Source organism: Doryrhamphus excisus, linkage group LG19 (assembly GCF_037039965.1).
Source record: "Doryrhamphus excisus strain RoL-2023G ecotype Guam linkage group LG19, RoL_Dexc_Guam_v1.1, whole genome shotgun sequence".
NCBI classification, from domain to species: domain Eukaryota; kingdom Metazoa; phylum Chordata; class Actinopteri; order Syngnathiformes; family Syngnathidae; genus Doryrhamphus; species Doryrhamphus excisus.
The window spans coordinates 1,290,500-1,317,387 of NC_136375.1; the positions used below are offsets into that span (position 1 = coordinate 1,290,500).

The 26,888-nt window shown below is 38.4% G+C and overlaps 1 protein-coding gene across 2 annotated transcripts in view; it reads left to right on the forward strand.

Annotated features, from left to right (window-relative positions):
* Window positions 1-26,888, forward strand: part of ttbk2a (tau tubulin kinase 2a) — a 31,064-nt gene extending 4,176 nt beyond the window's left edge. The window contains exons 2-16 of one of the 2 annotated variants that reach the window (XM_058056519.2): window positions 754-923; window positions 4,391-4,538; window positions 6,226-6,299; window positions 7,395-7,535; window positions 7,853-7,957; window positions 9,555-9,620; window positions 9,710-9,802; window positions 9,925-10,050; window positions 12,230-12,387; window positions 13,189-13,396; window positions 13,467-13,693; window positions 13,789-14,332; window positions 16,378-16,731; window positions 20,400-21,172; window positions 24,768-26,888. In XM_058056519.2, the coding sequence (XP_057912502.2) occupies window positions 855-923; window positions 4,391-4,538; window positions 6,226-6,299; window positions 7,395-7,535; window positions 7,853-7,957; window positions 9,555-9,620; window positions 9,710-9,802; window positions 9,925-10,050; window positions 12,230-12,387; window positions 13,189-13,396; window positions 13,467-13,693; window positions 13,789-14,332; window positions 16,378-16,731; window positions 20,400-21,172; window positions 24,768-25,206 (3,525 nt within the window). In that variant the 5' untranslated portion in view covers window positions 754-854 and the 3' untranslated portion in view covers window positions 25,207-26,888. The remainder of the gene's footprint in view (window positions 1-753; window positions 924-4,390; window positions 4,539-6,225; window positions 6,300-7,394; window positions 7,536-7,852; window positions 7,958-9,554; window positions 9,621-9,709; window positions 9,803-9,924; window positions 10,051-12,229; window positions 12,388-13,188; window positions 13,397-13,466; window positions 13,694-13,788; window positions 14,333-16,377; window positions 16,732-20,399; window positions 21,173-24,767) is intronic. The other variant, XM_058056520.2, reaches the window with a different exon arrangement.

The following is a 26,888-nucleotide window of genomic DNA, read 5'->3' on the forward strand; positions in this document are numbered from 1 at the left end:
CAGTCGTACCGAGGTCACCATCCTCATGACTCTTGAGCCAAGGTCGCGCTCGCCATTTCCTCTCATTCCGACACGCACACACGCATGCACGCGGTATCCTGAAAAACGTTGTCCCTTGCTGCATGACGGGATTGATGGCCTCCTTGATGTCTGGATCACGTCCCCGTGGCCGATACGCTTTTCAAGGCCTATTGCGTAATGTCGCAGTCGCTCGCTCGAGTGATGAGGCCCGTTTGTGTGAGCGTTTTTATTTTTATTTTTATTTTTATTTTTATTTTTATTTTTATTTTTATTTTTATTTTTATTTTTATTTTTATTTTTATTTTTATTTTTATTTTTATTTTTATTTTTATTTTTATTTTTATTTTTATTTTTAGAATGTTTGTGTCATGTTTGTCCTATATTAAAACAAAAAATATATTTTTGCATTTTTAACATTTTTCAAAAAGCTCCAGAGAGCCACTAGGGCGGCGCTAAAGAGCCGCGGGTTGCCGACCCCTGTCCTAGACTAAACACAATGCCTATGGAGTCTTGGTGCATGGCTGGGAAAACTCCACTGACTTAGTTTTAGTAATGGAAGACGCGACAATGCATCCGGGCCCGATGGTGTTCCCGGGGCCTGATGGTGTTCCCGGGGCCCAGCTGCTACAGCTGCTGCAGCTACAGCAGCTGCAGACACGCAGACACGGGTTAGTGTTGCCTTTGATGCCCTCATGATTGGATCTCCTCTCGGTGTCCCCTCCTTCCCTGCAGGGTTCTTTCTCAGGTTCCAGATGCTCGGCCCAGTCTGAGCGCGTGGCTCGAGGGCGGGCGGCAAGCAGCGAGGGGAAGGACGGACCGGGTCTTCAGGCGGCATGAGCGGGGGAACGGAGCAAGTGGACATCCTTAGCGTGCTCTCCCTGGTGAAGGAGCGATGGAAAGTGGTGAGTCTGGGACAAACGTCTGTGATGTCATCATATTGTATGTTTATGTTTGTTCACTTCCTGTGTCTCAATATCGCACCTCTTTCTAAGTAGTCGCGAAAAAATTTAAAATTAAGTATTTTTATTTTTATTTTTATTTTTATTTTTATTTTTATTTTTATTTTTATTTTTATTTTTATTTTTATTTTCATTTTTATTTTTATTTTTATTTTTATTTTTATTTTTATTTTTATTTTTATTTTTGTAAAATTGCTGCACATTTTCCCAATTTTAGTTTTTTTTTTTTAAAAAAAAGAATGTGCCGCTGGCTTTTAAATAAAATACATTCAAAAACTAATTAGATTAATTAAATATATATTTTTTTAAGTTTCTGGTCTTAAACCAGACTTTTTAATATTTATATTTAATTTTTTTTTATTTTTGTAAAATTGCTGCACATTTTCCCAATTTTACTGTTTTCTACCGCTTTACCTGTAATATTTTACTCGTAAAATTGCGTTAGAATACAACTTTTTTCTCTTAATATTTTGACTTTATTTTTCTAATAAAATGCAAAAGGGGCTAGTGGTTAGCGCGCAGACCTCACAGTTAGGAGACCAGAGTTCAATTCCACCCTCGGCCATCTCTGTTTGTAGTTTGCATGTTCGCGTGGCTTTTTTCCGGATACTCCGGTTTCCTCCCACATTCCAAAAACATGCGTTTTATTTTTATTTTTATTTTTTATTTTTTATTTTTATTTTTATTTTTATTTTTATTTTTATTTTTATTTTTATTTTTATTTTTATTTTTTATTTTTTATTTTTTATTTTTTATTTTTTATTTTTATTTTTTTATTTTTTTATTTTTATTATTTAATTTTAATTTTAATTTTAATTTTGTAAAATTGCTGCACATTTTCCCAATTTTACTGTTTTTTTAAAATAAAATTTTAATTTTAATTTTAATTTTGTAAAATTGCTGCACATTTTCCCAATTTTACTGTTTTTTTTTAAATAAAATTTTTATTTTAATTTTAATTTTGTAAAATTGCTGCACATTTTTCCAATTTTACTGTTTTTTTTAATTTTAATTTTAATTTTAATTTTAATTTTAATTTTAATTTTAATTTTAATTTTAATTTTAATTTTAATTTTAATTTTAATTTTAATTTTAATTTTAATTTTAATTTTAATTTTGTAAAATTGCTGCACATTTTCCCAATTTTACTGTTTTTTTTTTTAAAATAAAAAGAATTTGCTGCTGGCCTATTAAAACAAACAAACAAACCAAAAAAAACAACAACAAAAAACCTGACGTGAGCCACAAATAGCCCTTGGGCTGCACTTTGGACACCTGTATCTAAGCTTGTCATGATAACAAATGTTTGAAACCCTTTCATTTTGTCCAGTATTTAACATTTAACCAAAAAGGGGGCGCACATCACCCCAATATATATAATAAAAAGCTATGGAAGGATTTGGACCTGAGCATGCCAACCAAAGCCCCTAAAGGAGGACCGCAGCCACTCTGGACTTCATGTGACCTGCTGGTGTGTAAAAGGACTCAGCGGGGGTCGTCCGTTCTCAGTAGCGGGGTCGTCCGTTCTCAGTAGCGGGGTCGTACGTTCTCAGGTCACATCCCTCCGTCCAAGCGGCACTGCGGCAGCGTGGATCTAAAAATAGCCTCACGCTGCTATTTCTGGCATCACTTGAGCTAAAGGCAGAGTACGGAGGCATTGTTCCCACACAGAGAGACCAAATCCGTCAGCGGCAACCCCCCCCCCCCCCGGGTGCCATGTTCACTCCTCACTAGCTTGCCTGCTTCCTGTCCTTTAAGGAGGCGCGAGTTACGTAAGAACGCTGCAGTTAATCCGGCTCCCAGGGCGTAACGCACAAATCTGTGCATGGAGGACGCCGAAGGGCACGGCGATGCTTAGAGGAAATGAAAGCCTCTCTGGTGCTTCCAGGTGGGGGGGGGGGGGGTCCACAATAACAACGTTGGAGCACTCGTGCACGTGATATTGGTCAGTCGAATAACCCAAAACGCCATAAATGTTCCAGGATGCTACTCCAGCTCTGAAAAAAATAAATTAAAAACCTATTTTAAAAGTTATGATTTAAAATTACAATTAATTATTTTTATTTTTAATTAAAATTAAAATTATAAGGCTACTCCAGCTCTGAAAAAAGAAATTAAAAATCTATATTAAAATTAAAATAAAAATTAAGAATTTTTATTTTTATTTTAAATAATAACTTTTAAAATTGATTTTTCAATTTTCAGAGCTGGAGTAGCATTTTACTTTTAAATCTATTTTAAAATTACATTTTAAATCTATTTTAAATTAAAATAAAAATTAAGAATTTACATTTTTATTTTAATTTTAAATAATTTTTATAATAGATTTTTAATTTTTTTCAGAGCGAGAGTAGCATTTTAATTTTAATTTTAAATAATAACTTTTAAAATAGATTTTTCATTTCTTTCTTTCAGAGCTGGAGTAGTATTTTAATTTTAATTTTAATTTTAAAATGCTACTCCAGCTCTGAAAAAAGAAATTAAATATCTATTTTAAAAATTAAGAATTTTTATTTTAAATAATAACTTTTAAAATAGATTTTTTAATTTATTTTTTTTCAGAGCTGGAGTAGATTTTTATTTTTATTTTTATTTTATTTTATTTTTATTTTTATTTTTATTTTATTTTATTTTTATTTTTATTTTTATTTTTATTTTTATTTTTATTTTTATTTTTATTTTTATTTTTATTTTTATTTTTATTTTTATTTTTATTTTTATTTTTATTTTTATTTTTATTTTTATTTTTTTAATATTTACACATTTTTACAACATTGGAAAACATTTTATTTTAAAATGCTACTCCAGCTCTGAAAAAAGAAATTAAATATCAATTTTAAATCTATTTTAAAATTAAATAAAAATTAAGAATTTTTATTTTTTTTAAATAACTTTTAAAATAGATTTTTTAATTTCTTTTTTCAGAGCTGGAGTAGCATTTTAATTTTAAATATATTTCAAAATTAAAATAAAAATTAAAAATTTATATTTTTATTTTAATTTTAAATAATAACTTTTATAATAGATTTTTAATTTATTTTTTTCAGAGCTAGAGTAGAATTTTAATTTTCATTTTCATTTTCATTTTCATTTTCATTTTCATTTTCATTTTCATTTTCATTTTCATTTTCATTTTCATTTTCGTTTTAAAACAAAACAGTCAATTAAAAAAGATATGAAAATGATGGCGGACGAGTGGTTAGCGTGCAGGCCACACAGTTTGGAGACCCGAGTTTGTGCCTGCAAGACATGCTGGGTAATGCAGCGCCAACTCAGCCCTAAGGAGCATTACAGTACGACAACGGTAACATGACCGACATTTTAAAGCTGCGGGATGCTGACCACGCACCACACTTTATTTATTTATTTATTGATTTATTTGTCCCCCCCACCCACCTCTCGTGTCCCAGGTGAAGAAGATCGGGGGTGGCGGTTTCGGGGAGATCTACGAGGCTCTGGACCTGCTGACGCGGGTCAGCGTGGCGCTGAAGGTGGAGTCGGCCCAGCAGCCCAAACAGGTGCTGAAGATGGAGGTCGCCGTGCTCAAGAAGCTGCAGGGTGAGTACCCAAACAGAACGCGGGCGGATTCGCTTTTCCGTATTGATCACCCCGACCCGCTGCGACCGGACCTTCTGGACCAACTTGTGTTTAATAGTCTGAACGCTCGCTCTTCCTTTCACCGTCTCTCCTCTCGCCGCATCCACTCTATCTTTAAAACGCACACGTGCCCTTTTCCCGTCTCCTCTGCCAGAGGGAAATCAATGGGCGGGGATCATGTTAGCCGTCTAATGGCGGCGCCCTGCGTCCCGAAGGGGGGCCAGAAGGTAAGCGGAGACGGGCCCCAACATTGCTGAGCAGCACAGCTGTAAAAGAGTAAACATCTAACCATAAAAAGACAAATGGAAGACGAATAATATTCAAGAAAAATGGGAAAAAGAGCTCAAAACAAACTGAATGGTTGGGTATGATTATGATCCAAAACACCACAACATCATCTCGGGTCTGGAGGGAGCATTGCTGGAAGAATATAATTACATTTTTCATTACACCAGAAATTAAAAATATCTTAAAATTAGTGTGGTACAGTCCATGTCAACCATTCACATGTGTTTTGGTTCTGCCCAAATATCATTCATTTTTGGAAGAGGGTATATAAGACCATGGAAAGGATTAAAAAAAAAAAATTAAATGTATTTATTAAAAATAAAAATGAAAATAAATAAAAATAATTATTTTATTTTTATTTTTATTTATTTTTTTATTTTTATTTTATTTTTTTTTTTATTTTAATTTTAATTTTAATTTTAATTTTGTAAAATTGCTGCACATTTTCCCAATTTTACTGTTTTTTTTAAATAAAATTTTAATTTTAATTTTAATTTTAATTTTAATTTTAATTTTAATTTTAATTTTGTAAAATTGCTGCACATTTTCCCAATTTTACTGTTTTTTTTTTTAAATAAAATTTTAATTTTAATTTTAATTTTAATTTTAATTTTAATTTTAATTTTAATTTTAATTTTAATTTTAATTTTAATTTTGTAAAATTGCTGCACATTTTCCCAATTTTACTGTTTTTTTTTTAATAAAATTTTAATTTTAATTTTAATTTTAATTTTAATTTTAATTTTAATTTTAATTTTAATTTTAATTTTAATTTTAATTTTAATTTTAATTTTAATTTTAATTTTAATTTTAATTTTGTAAAATTGCTGCACATTTTCCCAATTTTACTGTTTTTTTTTTAATAAAAACAAATGTACAAATGATTTTTTTCAGATTAAAATGACCAAAGCATTATTAGAGCCCTGTAGACATGACAAAACACGACTATAGTCACATTTATACTCTTTTTATTTACAACATATTGCGCAACTGCAGGGTCTCGAGACACATGCTAACTCGCAAACTAGAGAGCTAGCCACCTAAACGGTAGCCTTCAAGTTATTTCCTTTCAACTTAAATAGCCAAAAACTTACCACTTCCACACGGATAGGGAGGATAACTATTAACAGTTATTTAACCTTTAACATGAACATTAATCAAAGGTAATAATTTTTTCTGGGTACATGATACCATACAGCATCCATATCAAACATTAAACTTTCATATCAAGGCGGGGGCCTCAAACTAGTGTCCTGCGGGCCACATATGGCCCGCGGGCCGCGTGTTTGAGACCCTTGTCCTACATGTTCTTCTTACTAAAAAGTAACCAACTTTGACTTGTGATCCGTGTTCCTCACAGGGAAGGACCACGTGTGTCGCTTTGTGGGATGCGGACGCAATGACCGCTTTAACTACGTCGTGATGGAGCTTCAGGTCGGTCGTGGTGCCCTGGCATGCATGTTACGTCATTTTTTTCACACTCCTATTACCCAATAGCCTTTTAACATCCTTAGAGCCCTCTATACATGAAATAACACCCCTATAATCACCTTCACACTTCTATTACCCAATAGCCTTTTTAGCATCATTAGAGCCTTCTATACATGAAATAACATCCCTATAGTCACATTCATACTGGTTTTGCCCAATAGTCTTTTGAACATCATTAGAGCCCTCTATACATGAAATAACACCCCTATAATCACCTTCACACTGCTATTGCCCAATAGCCTTTTTAGCATCATTAGAGCCTTTTATACATGAAATAACACCCCTATATTCACCTTCACACTGCTATTACCCAATAGCCTTTTAACATCATTAGAGCCCTCTATACATGAAATAACACCCCTATAATCACCTTCACACTCCTATTACCCAATAGCCTTTTTAGCATCATTAGAGCCCTCTATACATGAAATAACACCCCTATAATCACCTTCACACTCCTATTACCCAATAGCATTTTTAGCATCATTAGAGCCTTCTATACATGAAATAACACCCCTATAATCACCTTCACACTCCTATTACCCAATAGCCTTTTTAGCATCATGAGAGCCCTCTATACATGAAATAACACCCCTATAGTCACATTCATACTGCCTTTGCCCAATAATCTTTTTAACATCATTAGAGCCCTCTGTACATGAAATAACACCCCTATAGTCACATTCATACTGCCTTTGCCCAATAATCTTTTTAACATCATTAGAGCCCTCTGTACATGAAATAACACCCCTATAGTCACATTCATACTGCTTTTGCCCAATAATCTTTTTAACATCATTAGAGCCCTCTGTACATGAAATAACACCCCTATAGTCACCTTCACACTCGTATTACCCAATAGTTTTTTTAACATCATTAGAGCCCTCTATACATGAAATAACACCCCTATAAGAATAAATTCATAACAAATAAGGTCATCATAATATAATATTTCATGTCCACTCAGCACATTACAAATCCACATGGCGTCCGTTTGGCTGAGCGCCGCCATTGTTGTTTGTTTTTGCGCCCTCTCAGGGTCGTAATCTGGCCGACCTGAGGAGGAGCATGAGCAGGGGAACGTTCAGCATCAGCACCACGCTACGCTTGGGCCGCCAGATCCTGGAAGCCATCGAGAGCATCCACTCTGTGGGCTTCCTGCATCGTGACATCAAACCGGTAAGCCAAATCCAATCCCAACGTGGTCCAATTCCTGAAACTTCAACTCGTTCAACTCTGACTGAACGTTTAAAATTTGTCCCTCGCGACATTTCAGTTTTTAATTCATCTTTTCCCAACATTCATTCGTTCGTAATTGATCACTGTTTTGTGGTTTACTATGGCCAATTATTCATGAAAAAATATGCATAAATACAAGCAAATTGCACATATTCCTAAAGCATTTTAGTTACTATATTATATTACTATACTATACTATATTGATAGTTACTATGGTACCCATTATACCCAGTAACATTTCCCCGGTTCTGCTTTAGTCCAACTTTGCCATGGGTCGCTTCCCCAGCACCTGCAGGACATGCTACATGCTGGACTTCGGTTTAGCCCGCCAGTTCACCAACTCGTGCCAAGAGGTCCGGCCGGTAAGTGACCCGCTTCCCTTCTGGGTCTGATACTGGCGTTGGGTTTGGGTGTGGGATTATTGTTATCATAAAAAGACTATTGGGAGTTGGAGCGTAGCGTTCTAAGTAGGCTTTTTAGCATTATTAGAGCCCTCTAGACATGAAATAACACCCCTATAATCACCTTCACACTGCTATTGCCCAATAGCCTTTTAACATTATTAGAGCCCTCTATACATGAGATAACACCCCTATAATCACCTTCACACTCCTATTGCCCAATAGCCTTTTAACATCATTAGAGCCCTCTATACATGAAATAACACCCCTATAATCACCTTCACACTCCTATTGCCCAATAGTCTTTTAACATCATTAGAGCCCTCCATACATGAAATAACACCCCTATATTCACCTTCACACACCTATTGCCCAATAGCCTTTTTGACATCATTAGAGCCCTCTATACATGAAATAACACCCCTATAATCACCTTCACACTGCTATTCCCCAATAGTCTTTTTAACATCATTAGAGCCCTCTATACATGAAATAACACCCCTATAATCACCTTCACACTCCTATTACCCAATAGCCTTTTAACATGATTAGAGCCCTCTATACCTGAAATAACACCCCTATTGTCACCTTCACACTCCTATTACCCAATAGCCTTTTTAGCATCATTAGAGCCCTCTATACATGAAATAACACCCCTATATTCACTTTCACACTTCTATTACCCAATAGTCTTTTTAGCATTATTAGAGCCCTCTATACATGAAATAACACCCCTATAGTCACCTTCACACTGCTATTGCCCAATAGTCTTTTTAGCATCATTAGAGCCCTCTAGACATGAAATAACACCCCTATAGTCACCTTCACACTCGTATTACCCAATAGCCGTTTAGCATCATTAGAGCCCTCTGTACATGAAATAACACCCCTATAGTCATCTTCACACTCGTATTACCCAATAGCCTTTTTAGCATCATTAGAGCCCTCTAGACATGAAATAACACCCCTATAGTCACTTTCACACTTCTATTACCCAATAGTCTTTTTAGCATCATTAGAGCCCTCTAGACATGAAATAACACCCCTATAGTCACCTTCACACTGCTATTGCCCAATAGTCTTTTTAGCATCATTAGAGCCCTCTAGACATGAAATAACACCCCTATAGTCACCTACACACTCGTATTACCCAATAGCCGTTTAGCATCATTAGAGCCCTCTAGACATGAAATAACACCCCTATAGTCACCTACACACTCGTATTACCCAATAGCCGTTTAGCATCATTAGAGCCCTCTAGACATGAAATAACACCCCTATAGTCACCTTCACACTTCTATTACCCAATAGTCTTTTTAACATCATTAGAGCCCTCTAGACATGAAATAACACCCCTATAGTCACCTTCACACTTCTATTACCCAATAGTCTTTTTAACATCATTAGAGCCTTCTAGACATGAAATAACACCCCTATAGTCACCTTTTCCATTCCGGCTACCCCATTTCTAATTATCGGGGTCTGGAATCATCAAGGAGGGATTACTGGGATGTGAATGCTTGGCGCTTTAACGGCTGCATCCATCTTTCTTTGCTAGCCCCGCCCAGTGGCGGGATTCCGTGGAACAGTCCGCTACGCGTCGGTCAACGCTCACAAGAACAAGGTAAAGTTGCCCCCCCCCCCATCCACACGTCCAAATCCTATTTGTTCATAACAAGCCCCTCATCCCGTCCCCTCTGTGTAATTGTACAGGAGATGGGTCGCCATGACGACCTGTGGTCCCTCTTTTACATGCTGGTGGAGTTTCTAGTTGGCCAATTGCCATGGAGGAAGATCAAGGACAAAGTAAGGCTGAGCACCCCCCCCCCTGCCCCCGCAGGGACAACGTGGGACAAATTACTATCTCGGTGTGTGTGTGTGTGTGTGTGTGTGTGTGTGTGCGTGCGCATGTGTGTGTGTTCATGTAGGAGCATGTGGGCAAATTAAAGGACACGTACGACCATCGTTTGATGCTCAAGCACCTGCCGGCAGAGTTTGGAGTCTTCTTGGAACACATCTCCAGCCTGGACTACTTTACCAAGCCCGACTACCAGGTGGGGTCCACCCCTCCCCCTTCCCCCCTCTATACATGAAATAACACCCCTATATTCACCTTCACACTCCTATTGCCCAATAGTCTTTTTAGCATCATTAGAGCCCTCTATACATGAAATAACACCCCTATATTCACCTTCACACTCCTATTGCCCAATAGTCTTTTTAGAATCATTAGAGCCCTCTATACATGAAATAACACCCCTATATTCACCTTCACACTCGTATTACCCAATAGTCTTTTTAACATCATTAGAGCCCTCTATACATGAAATAACACCCCTATATTCACCTTCACACTCCTATTGCCCAATAGTCTTTTTAACATCATTAGAGCCCTCTATACATTAAATAACACCCCTATATTCACCTTCACACTTCTCATACCCAATAGTCTTTTTAGCATTATTGGAGCCCTCTATACATTAAATAACACCCCTATAGTCACCTTCATACTGCTATTACCCAATAGCCTTTTTAACATCATTAGAGCCCTCTATACATTAAATAACACCCCTATATTCACCTTCACACTTCTCATACCCAATAGTCTTTTTAGCATTATTAGAGCCCTCTATACATGAAATAACACCCCTATAGTCACCTTCACACTCCTATTACCCAATAGTCTTTTGTAGCATTATTGGAGCCCTCTATACATGAAATAACACCCCTATATTCACCTTCACACTCCTATTACTCAATAGCCTTTTTAGCATCATTAGAGCCCTCTATACATGAAATAACACCCCTATAGTCACCGTCACACTTCTATTACCCAATAGCCTTTTTAACATCATTAGAGCCCTCTATACATGAAATAACACCCCTATAATCACCTTCACACTCCTATTACCCAATAGTCTTTTTAACATCATTAGAGCCCTCTATACATGAAATAACACCCCTATAGTCACCGTCACACTTCTATTACCCAATAGCCTTTTTAACATCATTAGAGCCCTCTATACATTAAATAACACCCCTATATTCACCTTCACACTTCTATTACCCAATAGTCTTCTGTAGCATTATTAGAGCCCTCTATACATTAAATAACACCCCTATAGTCACCGTCACACTTCTATTACCCAATAGCCTTTTTAACATCATTAGAGCCCTCTATACATTAAATAACACCCCTATATTCACCTTCACACTTCTATTACCCAATAGTCTTCTGTAGCATTATTAGAGCCCTCTATACATTAAATAACACCCCTATATTCACCTTCACACTTCTATTACCCAATAGTCTTCTGTAGCATTATTAGAGCCCTCTATACATTAAATAACACCCCTATATTCACCTTCACACTTCTATTACCCAATAGTCTTCTGTAGCATCATTAGAGCCCTCTATACATTAAATAACACCCCTATAATCACCTTCACACTCCTATTGCCCAATAGCCTTTTTAACATCATTAGAGCCCTCTATACATGAAATAACACCCCTATAATCACCTTCACACTGCTATTGCCCAATAGCCTTTTTAACATCATTAGAGCCCTCTATACATTAAATAACACCCCTATAGTCACCGTCACACTTCTATTACCCAATAGTCTTTTGTAGCATTATTAGAGCCCTCTATACATTAAATAACACCCCTATATTCACCTTCACACTTCTATTACCCAATAGTCTTCTGTAGCATTATTAGAGCCCTCTATACATTAAATAACACCCCTATAGTCACCTTCACACTCCTATTGCCCAATAGCCTTTTTAACATCATTAGAGCCATCTATACATGAAATAACACCCCTATAGTCACCTTCACACTGCTTTTGCCCAATAGTCTTTTTAACATCATTAGAGCCCTCTATACATGAAATAACACCTCTATAATCACCTTCATACTCCTATTACCCAATAGCCTTTTTAGCATCATTAGAGCCCTCTATACATGAAATAACATCCCTATAATCACCTTCATACTCCTATTACCCAATAGCCTTTTAACATCATTAGAGCCCTCTATACATGAAATAACACCCCTATAGTCACCTTCATACTGCTTTTGAGCAATAGTCTTTTTAACATCATTAGAGCCCTCTATACATGAAATAACACCCCTATATTCACCTTCACACCTTCACCCCCCCCCCACACACACACAAAGTGCGGCCTTTTTTTGCACTGAGTCCTTTGGTTGTTTGTGTGGTTCCCAGCTGCTGATGTCAGTGTTCGACAACAGCATGAAGACGTACAACGTGGTGGAGAACGACCCCTACGACTGGGAGAGGACGGGCACGGACGGCACCCTGGTGATCAGCGCCAGCGCCACCACGCCGCAGCATCACACCCGCCTCACGCCGGCACACATGGGGTGCGTTTGATTCGTGCGCATTTGATTTCCTGGTTGCGTTCGAGACAAAAGTGCCGAGATCGTTTCATGATCCTTAACCGTTTACAAAACATAGATACTACAATAATAACAATATTCAGTACTGCAGGAAAAAAGTATTATTAAATTTATAGAAATTTTATTTTATTTATTCATTTTTTAATGATTATATTTCGGTTTGTTGTAATTGTATTTTTATATTACTACTAATAGTAACTTATTTTAATGTAAATATATTTAAATTTTTTATTTAATTGTATTTTTTATTAATTTATATGATTATTCATTTTCTTAGCTTAAATTGTATTTTGAATTAAGTGATGTACATTTTAGTTTGTAATTTATTAAATGTAATTTTATTTATGTTAACTGTATTTTAGATTAATTAATCTAGTTTTATACAATATGATTATTTTGTCAATAACGGTATGTTTAATTGTAGTATTTTCCTTCTGAAAAGTAATTTTTAAGCAGTAAAATACAGATTTTTAATTTGGACATATTTTAATTGTATTTTTCATTAATTGATATGATTATTCATTTTCTTAGCTTTAATTGTATTTTGAATTAAGTGATTAAATGTAATTGTATTTATATTAACTGTATTTTAGATTAATTAATCTAGTTTTATACAATTTGATTATTTCGTCAATAACAGTATGTTTAATTGTAGTATTTTCCTTTTAGAAAAGTAATTTTTAAGCAGTAAAATCCAGATTTTTAATTTTTTTTTAAATTTTATGGTGGTATTAAAAATCAGAATTTTGTTGTTTGCATCTCCAGCATGGCGAACGCCTCCTTGGTTCCCGGCGACTTGCTGAGGGAGAACACGGAGGAGGTCCTGCAGGACGAGCAGCTGAGCGACGCGGAGAACAACGCCGCCCCCGAGCGTCTGCCCGGTTCTCCCGGCCACCTGCCCCGCGCTCAGGAGGCTGACGTGTGGGAGGAGCTGGACCGCAACCGCAACCGAATTCGAACGGGGCTATGGAAGGTGGGCGGCGCACAAACGGGCAGGTTGGACTTCCTGTGATGAACATGCTAACTGACTGACCCTTCGTCAGGCCGCCACCGAGGAGGAGCACGGCGCCGACCCGCAAGTCAGTCAAGGACATCAGAGCCCCTGCGGGGGGCCGAGTCTGGGCTCGCCGGTCAAAATGCCCCCGGAGGTGGCGGCGTCGGACCGCGAGGGCCCCCTTCTGAGGAAGCTTCGCAACATCCACAGCTTTGAGGTGGAGAGGCGGCTTGGCCTGGAGTCTAAGCCCAATCCGGAACGCTTCCTGGAGGCTTGGTACGTATCATTGGGGCGTCTCCGGGGTGGGGCCCGGGGGCCGGGGGCGTCTCTTATCATTAATTAGTTGAGTGATTTCCTGTGTGCACATTCAGTTCAGCAAAGCAGGCGCTTGGAAACCGGCAGCAACCCCCGGAGAACGGGGAGGCGGCCGACGGGGTGGTAACCCAGAATGACGCGCCCCCCGCAGCCGGAGAGCGTCACGAGAGGGTGTGGCACTACGATGAGGAGTTCCTATCCGGCGGCGGGTCTCCCAAACCGGCATCCCCGGCCTCACTGGAGCACGGCGACGGGGCGGCGAGCAGCGGCGGCTTCGTGGCGCTCAACCTCAGCTCCTTGAGGCAGGACGTGGACTCCAGGGAATGGGTGCTCGTCGAGCGCCCCAAGGCGAGCTCCAGCCCCTCAGAGGAGGACGACGACGAGGAACCGGAGATCCTCCATCCCGGGGAGCCGTCACCCGGATGGGAAAGAGGCGTCCCGAGTCCGATCTCGGGAAAAGCAAAGCAGGACAGCGCGGCTTCCTCCAAGGGAAGCGCAAAAGTGGACAAGCTGGAACTGAGCGTGGGCCCCGCCGACGCCCTGCCCCCCGTTACTCCCACCAGCCCCGGGGAAGCTTTAGCCGAAGGGGTCCTGACTCAGGTAAGACCGGCGGCTTTTTATGCTAACGTATGTCATACCAGCACTGTGTCGGAACTTAGCTCTTGTTCTACCTGCTTGCTTTTAGTCACACACTAATACTCTGTTTGCTTGTTGATGAGTACAATATGTCATATTTAATACGCAATACGCAGCTTTTATTACATCACAACTTCTGCTTGATTTGCTTTGCCTTTCATTTGATTTTTTTTTTTATTTCCTTTGCAAACCGCAACAAATTATGACAGATATGATTTATGGATTCATCAGTTATTTGCTCCTTTGCTAATCATCACCCGTTCAAAAAGTCACTTTAAAGTCTCTGACCGTTCGTGCCGTTGTTCTACGGAACAAACGTGCCAAGGTGCCTATTGGGATAGGCCTGGGATATTAATATTGATATTGATATTGATATTGATATTAATATTAATTAATTAATAGTTAATTAATATATTATTAATTAATTAATAATAATATAAAAATAAATATTGAGAAAAAATATGAAGAAAAAGTTGGAAAAATAATATGTTTAATAAAATATTTAATGTGATTTTTTTAGATTAAAATGAGAAGATTTCTCCTTCCATGGGCATTAATATTAATATTATTAATATTGATATTAATATTAATGTTGATATTAATATTAATATTGATATTGATATTGATATTGATATTGATATTGATATTAATATTAATATTAATATTAATATTAATATTAATATTAATTAATTAATAGTTAATTAATATATTATTAATTAATTAATAATAATATAAAAATAAATATTGAGAAAAAATATGAAGAAAAAGTTGGAAAAATAATATCATGTTTAATAAAATATTTAATGTGATTTTTTTAGATTAAAATGAGAAGATTTCTCCTTCCATGGGCATTAATATTGTTAATAATATTAATATTAATATTAATATTAATATTAATATTAATATTAATATTAATATTAATATTAATATTAATATTAATATTAATATTAATATTAATATTTTTCTCAATATTTATTTTTATATTATTATAATAATATAATATAATATAATATAATATAATATAATATAATATAATATAATATAATATAATATAGGCACGGCAGTCGAGCACGCAGACCTCACAGCTAGGAGACCAGGGTTCAATTCCGCCCTCGGCCATAGTCGCATAAAGTTAATATAAAATATATTATTATAAATAATTAAATATATAAAATATATTAAATATTAAAATATTAAGGGAAAAAAACTTACATAAAAATTTATTATTATTATTATTTTGGGGGAAAAAATAGGTTGCGGAAAACGTTCTAAAGTTTGGAGAATAAGGTCAAAATTATAATAATTTATAAGGGAAAGTGGAACTGCAGCAGAAATGCAAAAGAGAAATATTAAAAAAAAAATTGGAAAAGCTGTAGAAAATGAATAATATAACATAATGTATAATAATAATATTTTTTTTCCTTCTTTTGCTTTCCTCTTATAAATTATTATAATTTTGACCTTATTCTCCAAACTTTATAACGTTTTTCGCAACCTATTTTTTCCAAAAATAATAATAATTATTATTAATATATTTAATTTAGTTAATGTAATTAAATACATTTAATTTATTTTTTCATTCTCATTATACAAGTTTTTTTCCTGAATATTTTATATATTTAATTATTTGTAATAATATATTTTAATAACTTTATGCGACAAAAGTGATGGAATGTTTCCTCATAATATTATTATTATTATTATTATTTTCATAAAATGATGAATGAGAATGTTGTTCCGGTTCCCGTCAATGCTTTATGCAAAAGTGCTAATATTACGCTCATATTTTAACAATATCAATATTGCTATCAATAGCAATATCATGCTAGATTCGTTTATTGATTGAAGAAAAAAAACGAAATGATGAAACGAAAAAGCGGGCGCGGAAAAAAAAATGGAACGTTTCCTTTTGTCCTTCCTGGAGATTTGCACCCGTCACCTTTTCCGAGGGCGGGCCGATCCCACCCCTCCCTCTCACGCTCCCTCACCTATTTCACCCCCTCTCTTAGCTCCCCACCTCTCCTCCGTCCCTGCCAGAGGAAGTTGCCGCCCGGACGTCCGGCCCCTTCCCTCTGCGCTCACCCAGCCCCCACACCCTCCTGAGCACCTTGTCGGACCCGCTGCACCAGCGCCACCCGCTGGCCATGAGGCGTAGCCAGTCTGCCGACCAGCAGCGGCGGCGGCGGCGGGGGCGGCAGCAGCGGCAGGACGCCCCGTCCTCCTCCTCCTCGTCCTGCCACGCCTCTTTACCGCTTCCGCCGAGCCCCTCCCCCGGTCGCAGGAAATTGCCCACCATCCCGGTCGGCGCCGCCAACGCCAAGTTCCCCTCCGTTATACGTATCACCCGGGCCCAGTTGGAGCAGGTGATGAGCCCCTTCCCTTTAGAGTGGAACCTCCAAAGTCAAATGGATCTGATGCCACTGCGAGGGTGCGCTGTAATCGGGCACCCGCTCCGAGCAGCCGCTCTGACGCCGCGGAGGTCTCTGGCAGACTGGTGTTCTCGTGGGGTCTTTTTCCCCTCATCGGGGACCACCCAAAATTGTTTACGATTGAGGGCAGTGGAAGTTATGATCGCCATTAAAATGGAAAAAAGGAGCGCTTGATTTGCCCACCCGCACTTCATCCGATTCATATCAGCCTGATAACGACAAGTCCGCCAATTATTTTATTATTTGTCACGTTATATTTACCCCGAGTAAAACTACTCAATATTTTGCAGATGTTTGGATCCAAATCCGTCCTTTTGTTAACCGAGTTCTCATTCAAATCCTTTGATGTTAAGCGTGATGATGCAATGTTTTGGTCAAGGTTTGACTTTGGAGGTCCCACTCTAAAAAAAACAAAAAGAACAAAAAAAGAAAAAAAAGCTGAATGGTGTTTTTTTGTTTTTTTTTTTTTGGTTTTTTTGTTGTGTTTTTTTTTAAGAGTGGGACCTCCAAAGTCAAACCTTTACCAAAACATTGCAACATCGTGCAAACAAGAAAAAAAACACCATTCAGCTTTTTTTTTCTTTTTTTGTTCAAGCTGCTTGTTTGTGTGATTTTGCAAAGTTTTGGTAAAGGTTTGACTTTAGAGTTCCCACTCTTAAAAAAAAAAAAACAAAAAAAAAAACACTTCAGCTTTTTTTTTTTTTTTTACTTTTTTTTGTTCAAGCTGCTTGTTTGCGCGATGTTGCAATGTTTTGGTAAAGGTTTGACTTTGGAGGTCCCACTCTACAAAAAACTAAAAGAACAAAAAAAGAAAAAAAAACCTGAATTGCGTTTTTTTGGGGGGGTATTTTTATTTTTATTTTTTTTAAAGAGTGGGACCTCCAAAGTCAAACCTTTACCAAAACATTGCAACATCGCACAAACAAGCAGCTTGAACAAAAAAAGGAAAAAAAAGCTGAATAGTGTTTTGTTTTGTTTTGTTTTTTTAGAGAAAAAAAAACAATGTTTTGGTAAAGGTTTGACTTTGGAGGTCCCACTCTAAAAAAAAAAACAAAAACATTGCAACATTGCGCAAACAAGCAGCTTGAACAAAAAAAGAAAAAAAAAGCTGAATTGTGTTTTGCAATGTTTTGGTAAAGGTTTGACTTTGGAGGTCCCACTCTAAAAAAAAACAAAAACAAAAAAAAAAAACACCATTGCACCATCAGCTTGAACAAAAAAAAGAAAAAAAAAGCTGAATGGTGTTTTTTTTTTTTTTTTTTAAGAGTGTTTTTTTTTTTGGGAGAAAAAAAAACAATATTTTGGTAACGGTTTGACTTTTGAGGTCCCACTCTAAAAAAAAAAAAAAAAAAAAAAAACACCATTCAGCTTTTTTTTCTTTTTTTTGTTCAAGCTGCTTGTTTGCGCGATGTTGCAATGTTTTGGTAAAAGTTTGACTTTGGAGGTCCCACTCTAAAAAAAAAAAAAAACCCATTCAGCTTTTTTTTCTTTTTTTTGTTTAAGCTGCTTGTTTGTGCGATGTTGCAATGTTTTGGTAAAGGTTTGACTTTGGAGGTCCCACTCTAAAATAAAACAAAAAGCACAAAAAAAGGTGTTTTTTTTTTTGTTTTTTTTTGTTTTTTTAAGAGTGGGACCTCCAAATTCAAACCTTTACCAAAACATTGCAACATCGCACAACAATATTTTGGTAACAGTTTGACTTTTGAGGTCCCACTCTAAAAAAAAAAAAAAAAAAACACCATTCAGCTTTTTTTTCTTTTTTTGTTCAAGCTGCTTGTTTGCGCGATGTTGCAAAGTTTTGGTAAAAGTTTGACTTTGGAGGTCCCACTCTAAAAAAAAAAAAAAAAAAAAAAAAAAAAAACCCATTCAGCTTTTTTTTTCTTTTTTTGTTCAAGCTGCTTTTTTGCGCGATGTTGCAATGTTTTGGTAAAGGTTTGACTTTGGAGGTCCCACTCTATAAAAAAACAAAAAGCACAAAAAAAGGTGTTTTTTTTTTTTTTTTTTTTTTTTTTTAAGAAATTTTTTCTTTTTTTTTAGAGTGGGACCTCCAAAGTCAAACCTTTACCAAAACTTTGCAACATCGCACAAACAAGCAGCTTGAACAAAAAAAAAAGAAAAAAAAATCTGAATGGTGTTTTTTTTTTTTTTTTGAGAAAAAAAAAAACAATATTTTGGTAAAGGTTTGACTTTGGAGGTCCCACTCTAAAAAAAAAAAAAAAAAACACCATTCAGCTTTTTTTTCTTTTTTTGTTCAAGCTGCTTGTTTGCGCGATGTTGCAAAGTTTTGGTAAAAGTTTGACTTTGGAGGTCCCACTCTAAAAAAAAAAAAAAAAAAAAACCCATTCAGCTTTTTTTTTCTTTTTTTTGTTCAAGCTGCTTGTTTGCGCGATGTTGCAATGTTTTGGTAAAGGTTTGACTTTGGAGGTCCCACTCTATAAAAAAACAAAAAGCACAAAAAAAGGTGTTTTTTTTTATTTTTTATTTTTTTTAAGAAATTTTTTCTTTTTTTTTTAGAGTGGGACCTCCAAAGTCAAACCTTTACCAAAACTTTGCAAAATCGCACAAACAAGCAGCTTGAACAAAAAAAAAAGAAAAAAAAAGCTGAATGGTGTTTTTTTTTTTTTTTTTTTGAGAAAAAAAAAACAATATTTTGGTAAAGGTTTGACTTTGGAGGTCCCACTCTAAAAAAAAAAAACAAAACACCATTCAGCTTTTTTTTCTTTTTTTGTTCAAGCTGAATGGTGTTTTTTTTGAGAAAAAAAAACAATGTTTTGGTAACGGTTTGACTTTTGAGGTCCCACTCTAAAAAAAAAAAAAAAACAAAAAAAACACCATTCAGCTTTTTTTTTCTTTTTTTTGTTCAAGCTGCTTGTTTGCGCGATGTTGCAATGTTTTGGTAAAGGTTTGACTTTGGAGGTCCCACTCTAAAAAAAAAAAAAAAAAAAAAAAAAAAAAACCCATTCAGCTTTTTTTTTCTTTTTTTTGTTCAAGCTGCTTGTTTTGGGCTTCTTTGCAAACCCTTCGCCTCGTTTAGTTTGTACTGACGCCATGCCAGAGCATCGAACGTGCAGGCCAGACACAGCATGGTGTCATGTGTCATGCGTCATGTGACCTGAACACTATCGTGTGTGCGTGTGATTGTAGCATGCGTGTTTTTGGAACGTGGACTCGTGACTACAGGTGGCATGGTCTCTTTTCTTTCAGATCGTCTTTGTCCTCTCCATCCTCCTCTTCCTCTCTCTCTCCCTGTATTTGTTCCTCACTCTGTCTTCACTGAAGCCCCCCGCCAAGTTGCGTGACCCCCTCCCGCCCGACTCGCCGGTTTAGTACTCGCAGCTTGACTTGTGTCTGTCGCTCTCGTAATGGTAGCTATGGTACCGCATGCTGTTGCCCGACTAATCCCCATGAATAAATGTACAAGCCCCGCCCCCCAACACCCCCAGCCCCCCAGCCCCCGCATCTGGCCGCTTGCTGCCGCGCTACAGCGCCATTGTTGTAGTCCATCAGCAACTGGCCTTTTGACTTGACGTGCAATATCTATCGCATCCCACCCAGCGCCGATGTTCTAATAAATCTACTTCCTGTTTGCCCCCCCCCTCCAGTTGACCGCCCAGCGTCCGTCCGGGCTGTCATCCCCGTCGGCGTCCGACACGGGCGCGCCACAGGGGCTCCTTCTTGAGAGGCGTGACGATGACGTCGAAGCCCCCATCAGCTCCCCGTTGGACCGCCCGGCGACGCCCACGGATGCGCCGGCCGAGACTCTTGCAAACGGAGACGGCCGACCCGAAACCCCGAGTCCGGCGCCGAGCCGCGTGAGCTCCCCCCGCTCGCCGCGCTCCCCTTGCAGCCCCTCTTTCCCGAAAACCACAAAGTTCAAAGACCTTGACAACAAATCCGCCGCCCCTTCCTGCACCGAGGAGGACCGTGTAACCCAAGCCGCCGCCCCACGTAAGGACCCCAACCGCCGACAAAGTCGCATCCCCGTACTGGAGCCCTCCGTCCTCCTGGACCCGCCTCCGCCGGGCTCCGCCAAAGAGAAGCTTTTGCAGAAGAAAGCCAGCAGCCAGGGGCCGCCCCCCTCGCCGTCCGCCTCACCGTCCCTCTCGGACAGGCGCGCCGCCGCCACCGTGGCCGCTCTCGCCAGAGACCCGTTGTCGTCCGCCTCGGACCGCTCCCAGGAAGAGGACTCGCTCATGGGCTCCCGCTCGGACCGCCAGGGGGACGCCTCGCTGTCTTCCTCCTCCAGCCCGTTGTCCCGCCGGAGCAGGATCCCTCGACCCGTCCATGGGGCCTCCTCCGCCGAGCAGCTGGCCGCCCACTTCCTGCCCCGTCCGCCCCCTGGGAAACCGCCATGCCGCAACACCATGGAGGGCAGGTAAATATCAGCCCCTCCGGTTTACCACGACTGATCTTTGTCTGATTTAACAGCTGTGGCTGTAGGCAACCTCCCAATTCACTTTTTTACATGTTTGAAAAAGAAGTCTGATTTAACAGCTGTGGCTGTAGGCAACCTCCCAATTCACTTTTTTACATGTTTGAAAAAGAAGTCTGATTTAACAGCTGTGGCTGTAGGCAACCTCCCAATTCACTTGTTTATATGTTTGAAAAAGAAGTCTGATTTAACAGCTGTGGCTGTAGGCAACCTCCCAATTCACTTTTTTATATGTTTGAAAAAGAAGTCTGATTTAACAGCTGTGGCTGTAGGCAACCTCCCAATTCACTTTTTTATATGTTTGAAAAAGAAGTCTGATTTAACAGCTGTGGCTGTAGGCAACCTCCCAATTCACTTTTTTATATGTTTGAAAAAGAAGTCTGATTTAACAGCTGTGGCTGTAGGCAACCCCCCAATTCACTTTTTTACATGTTTGAAAAAGAAGTCTGATTTAACAGCTGTGGCTGTAGGCAACCTCCCAATTCACTTTTTTACATGTTTGAAAAAGAAGTCTGATTTAACAGCTGTGGCTGTAGGCAACCTCCCAATTCACTTTTTTATACGTTTGAAAAAGAAGTCTGATTTAACAGCTGTGGCTGTAGGCAACCTCCCAATTCACTTTTTTATACGTTTGAAAAAGAAGTCTGATTTAACAGCTGTGGCTGTAGGCAACCTCCCAATTCACTTTTTTATACGTTTGAAAAAGAAGTCTGATTTAACAGCTGTGGCTGTAGGCAACCTCCCAATTCACTTTTTTACACGTTTGAAAAAGAAGTCTGATTTAACAGCTGTGGCTGTAGGCAACCTCCCAATTCGCTTTTTTATACGTTTGAAAAAGAAGTCTGATTTAACAGCTGTGGCTGTAGGCAACCTCCCAATTCGCTTTTTTATACGTTTGAAAAAGAAGTCTGATTTAACAGCTGTGGCTGTAGGCAACCTCCCAATTCACTTTTTTATACGTTTGAAAAAGAAGTCTGATTTAACAGCTGTGGCTGTAGGCAACCTCCCAATTCACTTTTTTATATGTTTGAAAAAGAAGTCTGATTTAACAGCTGTGGCTGTAGGCAACCTCCCAATTCACTTTTTTATACGTTTGAAAAAGAAGTCTGATTTAACAGCTGTGGCTGTAGGCAACCTCCCAATTCACTTTTTTATACGTTTGAAAAAGAAGTCTGATTTAACAGCTGTGGCTGTAGGCAACCTCCCAATTCACTTTTTTACATGTTTGAAAAAGAAGTCTGATTTAACAGCTGTGGCTGTAGGCAACCTCCCAATTCACTTTTTTACATGTTTGAAAAAGAAGTCTGATTTAACAGCTGTGGCTGTAGGCAACCTCCCAATTCACTTGTTTATATGTTTGAAAAAGAAGTCTGATTTAACAGCTGTGGCTGTAGGCAACCTCCCAATTCACTTTTTTATATGTTTGAAAAAGAAGTCTGATTTAACAGCTGTGGCTGTAGGCAACCTCCCAATTCACTTTTTTATATGTTTGAAAAAGAAGTCTGATTTAACAGCTGTGGCTGTAGGCAACCTCCCAATTCACTTTTTTATATGTTTGAAAAAGAAGTCTGATTTAACAGCTGTGGCTGTAGGCAACCCCCCAATTCACTTTTTTACATGTTTGAGTCTGATTTAACAGCTGTGGCTGTAGGCAACCTCCCAATTCACTTTTTTATATGTTTGAAAAAGAAGTCTGATTTAACAGCTGTGGCTGTAGGCAACCTCCCAATTCACTTTTTTATACGTTTGAAAAAGAAGTCTGATTTAACAGCTGTGGCTGTAGGCAACCTCCCAATTCACTTTTTTATACGTTTGAAAAAGAAGTCTGATTTAACAGCTGTGGCTGTAGGCAACCTCCCAATTCACTTTTTTATACGTTTGAAAAAGAAGTCTGATTTAACAGCTGTGGCTGTAGGCAACCTCCCAATTCACTTTTTTATACGTTTGAAAAAGAAGTCTGATTTAACAGCTGTGGCTGTAGGCAACCTCCCAATTCACTTTTTTACACGTTTGAAAAAGAAGTCTGATTTAACAGCTGTGGCTGTAGGCAACCTCCCAATTCACTTTTTTATACGTTTGAAAAAGAAGTCTGATTTAACAGCTGTGGCTGTAGGCAACCTCCCAATTCACTTTTTTATACGTTTGAAAAAGAAGTCTGATTTAACAGCTGTGGCTGTAGGCAACCTCCCAATTCGCTTTTTTATACGTTTGAAAAAGAAGTCTGATTTAACAGCTGTGGCTGTAGGCAACCTCCCAATTCACTTTTTTATACGTTTGAAAAAGAAGTCTGATTCAACAGCTGTGGCTGTAGGCAACCTCCCAATTCACTTTTTTATACGTTTGAAAAAGAAGTCTGATTTAACAGCTGTGGCTGTAGGCAACCTCCCAATTCGCTTTTTTATACGTTTGAAAAAGAAGTCTGATTTAACAGCTGTGGCTGTAGGCAACCTCCCAATTCACTTTTTTATACGTTTGAAAAAGAAGTCTGATTTAACAGCTGTGGCTGTAGGCAACCTCCCAATTCACTTTTTTATACGTTTGAAAAAGAAGTCTGATTTAACAGCTGTGGCTGTAGGCAACCTCCCAATTCACTTTTTTATACGTTTGAAAAAGAAGTCTGATTTAACAGCTGTGGCTGTAGGCAACCTCCCAATTCACTTTTTTATACGTTTGAAAAAGAAGTCTGATTTAACAGCTGTGGCTGTAGGCAACCTCCCAATTCACTTTTTTATACGTTTGAAAAAGAAGTCTGATTTAACAGCTGTGGCTGTAGGCAACCTCCCAATTCACTTTTTTATACGTTTGAAAAAGAAGTCTGATTTAACAGCTGTGGCTGTAGGCAACCTCCCAATTCACTTTTTTATACGTTTGAAAAAGAAGTCTGATTTAACAGCTGTGGCTGTAGGCAACCTCCCAATTCACTTTTTTATACGTTTGAAAAAGAAGTCTGATTTAACAGCTGTGGCTGTAGGCAACCTCCCAATTCACTTTTTTATACGTTTGAAAAATAAGTCTGATTTAACAGCTGTGGCTGTAGGCAACCTCCCAATTCACTTTCTTACATGTTTGAAAAAGAAGTCTGATTTAACAGCTGTGGCTGTAGGCAACCTCCCAATTCACTTTTTTATACGTTTGAAAAAGAAGTCTGATTTAGCAGCTGTGGCTGTAGGCAACCCCCAATTCACTTTTTTATATGTTTGAAAAAGAAGTCTGATTTAACAGCTGTGGCTGTAGGCAACCTCCCAATTCACTTGTTTATACGTTTGAAAAAGAAAATGACCCCGTACAACAATAGAAAATGGGAGCATCCATTGTGTGTTGCATAAAGGGAAGTTAAAAATATGAATGGCATGATATCAAAAATATGTTTTTTTTAGGAATACCTGGAATATGAAATTATGAAAAATTTTCATTGCTGTTGCTGCTGTGTTGTGCAATGCTACGCTAATGAATGAGCGCGTGGCTCAAAGAAAGCCACCATTTTCCCTCCCACTTTCTCATGCACTCCACATCATGACGGTTTTTCTCCCCCCTTCAGAATTCGCCGCTACCGCATCCGAGCGGGCAGCACCAGCGACTCTGACCTCCTGACCTGCCTGGCTCAGCTGGTCCACGGCGCCCGCGGTTCCCCGGTCCACCACCGCTCCCCGGCCCCGCACGGCTGCTCCCGAACGGCGGGCGCGAGCAGCCTCGGCGGCTCCCCTCACCACGTGCGCAGTTCCAGCGTCTCGCCGCGCAGCTCCTCTTCCCTGCAGCGCTCCGTCAGCTCCTCCCCCTCGCGCCACGAGCACCGCGGCGGCTACCTGGGACGCAGCCGCTCGCCGCCCAGCTTCTCCGGCTCGCCTCCGCTGCGCCGCTTCTACACGCATCACCAGGAGACGTGCTGCGGCCGGCAGGCCCGCGCGTCCCCATTCCACGTGTCCAGGGGTAAGGCGTGCAGTCGGGAGGGGAAGTGCTCCAGCAAGCTCGCCAGATAGTTCCATAATACTCCCAAGACCACAGTTTTGCTACCCTTCTCTTTTCTAGTATCCATGTGTGTTTTCTTGTTGGACGACAAACTAGTGCAGCTGCAGACGCCCCCGACGTACGGGGCGGGGCGTACGCCTCCGTGTTTATTTATCCGGCAACGCAGTATATAGTCACGTATTTAGTATTTATCACTAGTATTATCTCGCTCGCTTTGTACTACGGCAGTATAGTTTGACCAACACAGACGTTGTATTTATTATTCAGATATTTATTTTCACGCCCCCCCCCCCCCCCACTTCCGAACCCCCGTCCCCAATACAATCAATCAAGTCACGCGGATCAGTCAAACGCCTTCCTGTGCCTACCGTCGCCCACAGGAAGCCGTCAGACAACACGTGCATGACATATTAACTTACCCGGAAGCCAGCGATAATTGGAGAGACGTTACTTTTTTAACTTGTAATAATAATAATAATAATAATAATCATAATAATAATAATCATAATAATAATAATCATAATAATAATAATAATAATAATAATAATAATAATAATAATAATAATAATAATAATAATAATAATAATAATCCAAAATGTGAAAATTCTTCACATATGTTCATTTTTTTAACCTCAATCATGATCCAGCGTGCATGAGAAAGTGTGAAAGGAAAAAAATGTCGCACCACACCAATGTTGTAACACCAAGTGGGCGTGTCCACATTAATTAGCACGGAGGGGTTCATCGTAGCCGTTAACGTTTAACATTTTGAAAGCGCATGCAGAGCTAGATAGAGACGCCCGATGACAATTTACCTGGGGGGCACTGGAGCTCCGGTCCAGGTGAGACTGGGCCGCATCAGGTTTTTCCCCCCCCCAAAAAAAAAAAAAAAAAACGCATTTATTAAAAAAATAAAAAATAAAAAAAACTTCACTTTGGTTCCAATTTTTTACAGTAAAAACATCTTATCAAATATCTTAATTTTTATTTTTCTGCACAAAATAAGATGAAAAATAAATAAAGAAAATCAATCAATCAGTAATAAATAAATATAATAATAATAAAAACTTCCAATAAATGAACTAAAATCCAAATGCAGTCTTCAATGTGAGCGTAGTGCCGTAACCTACATTGGCCACTAGGTGTCAGTAATTGGTCGCTGATGCACACACTAGTCTAGTCTCCACTAAGATTCCCCCGGGGAACACATTTACTGCGACACACACGAGCAGGAGTTTTATTTTCATCTCACACGGCTCATTTGCTCTTAGTTTGCCGCCATTAACGATACATTACGATACAATAGCCGCCACAGGAAGTACGCTGTCAAGTAAAAAAAAAAACAAGTGTGAGACGGGGTTACTTCCGCTGCTTTTGAGTTGTTTTTATGGTTTCCATATCCGGAAGCGGAAAGAATGTAAGAAGTGAGAGTTCCTGTTTTGTTTTTGTTTTTGCATTGATTGTATATACTGTAATCGCAATGATTTACCTTGTTGGCATCATTTGTATCATATCAATGCTTTGTACAGTGCTTTTTTTCTTGCTTTTTGCTTGTCATTGTTTTGCTTTCATTTTGAAATTGTTTTGTATTTTATTTTTATAAACTGGTTATAAATAAAAAAAATACTCATTCGGCATGCATACAGACACCTGGTGGGATATTTTATTTTTTATTCTCGATTTCTCAAGTCAT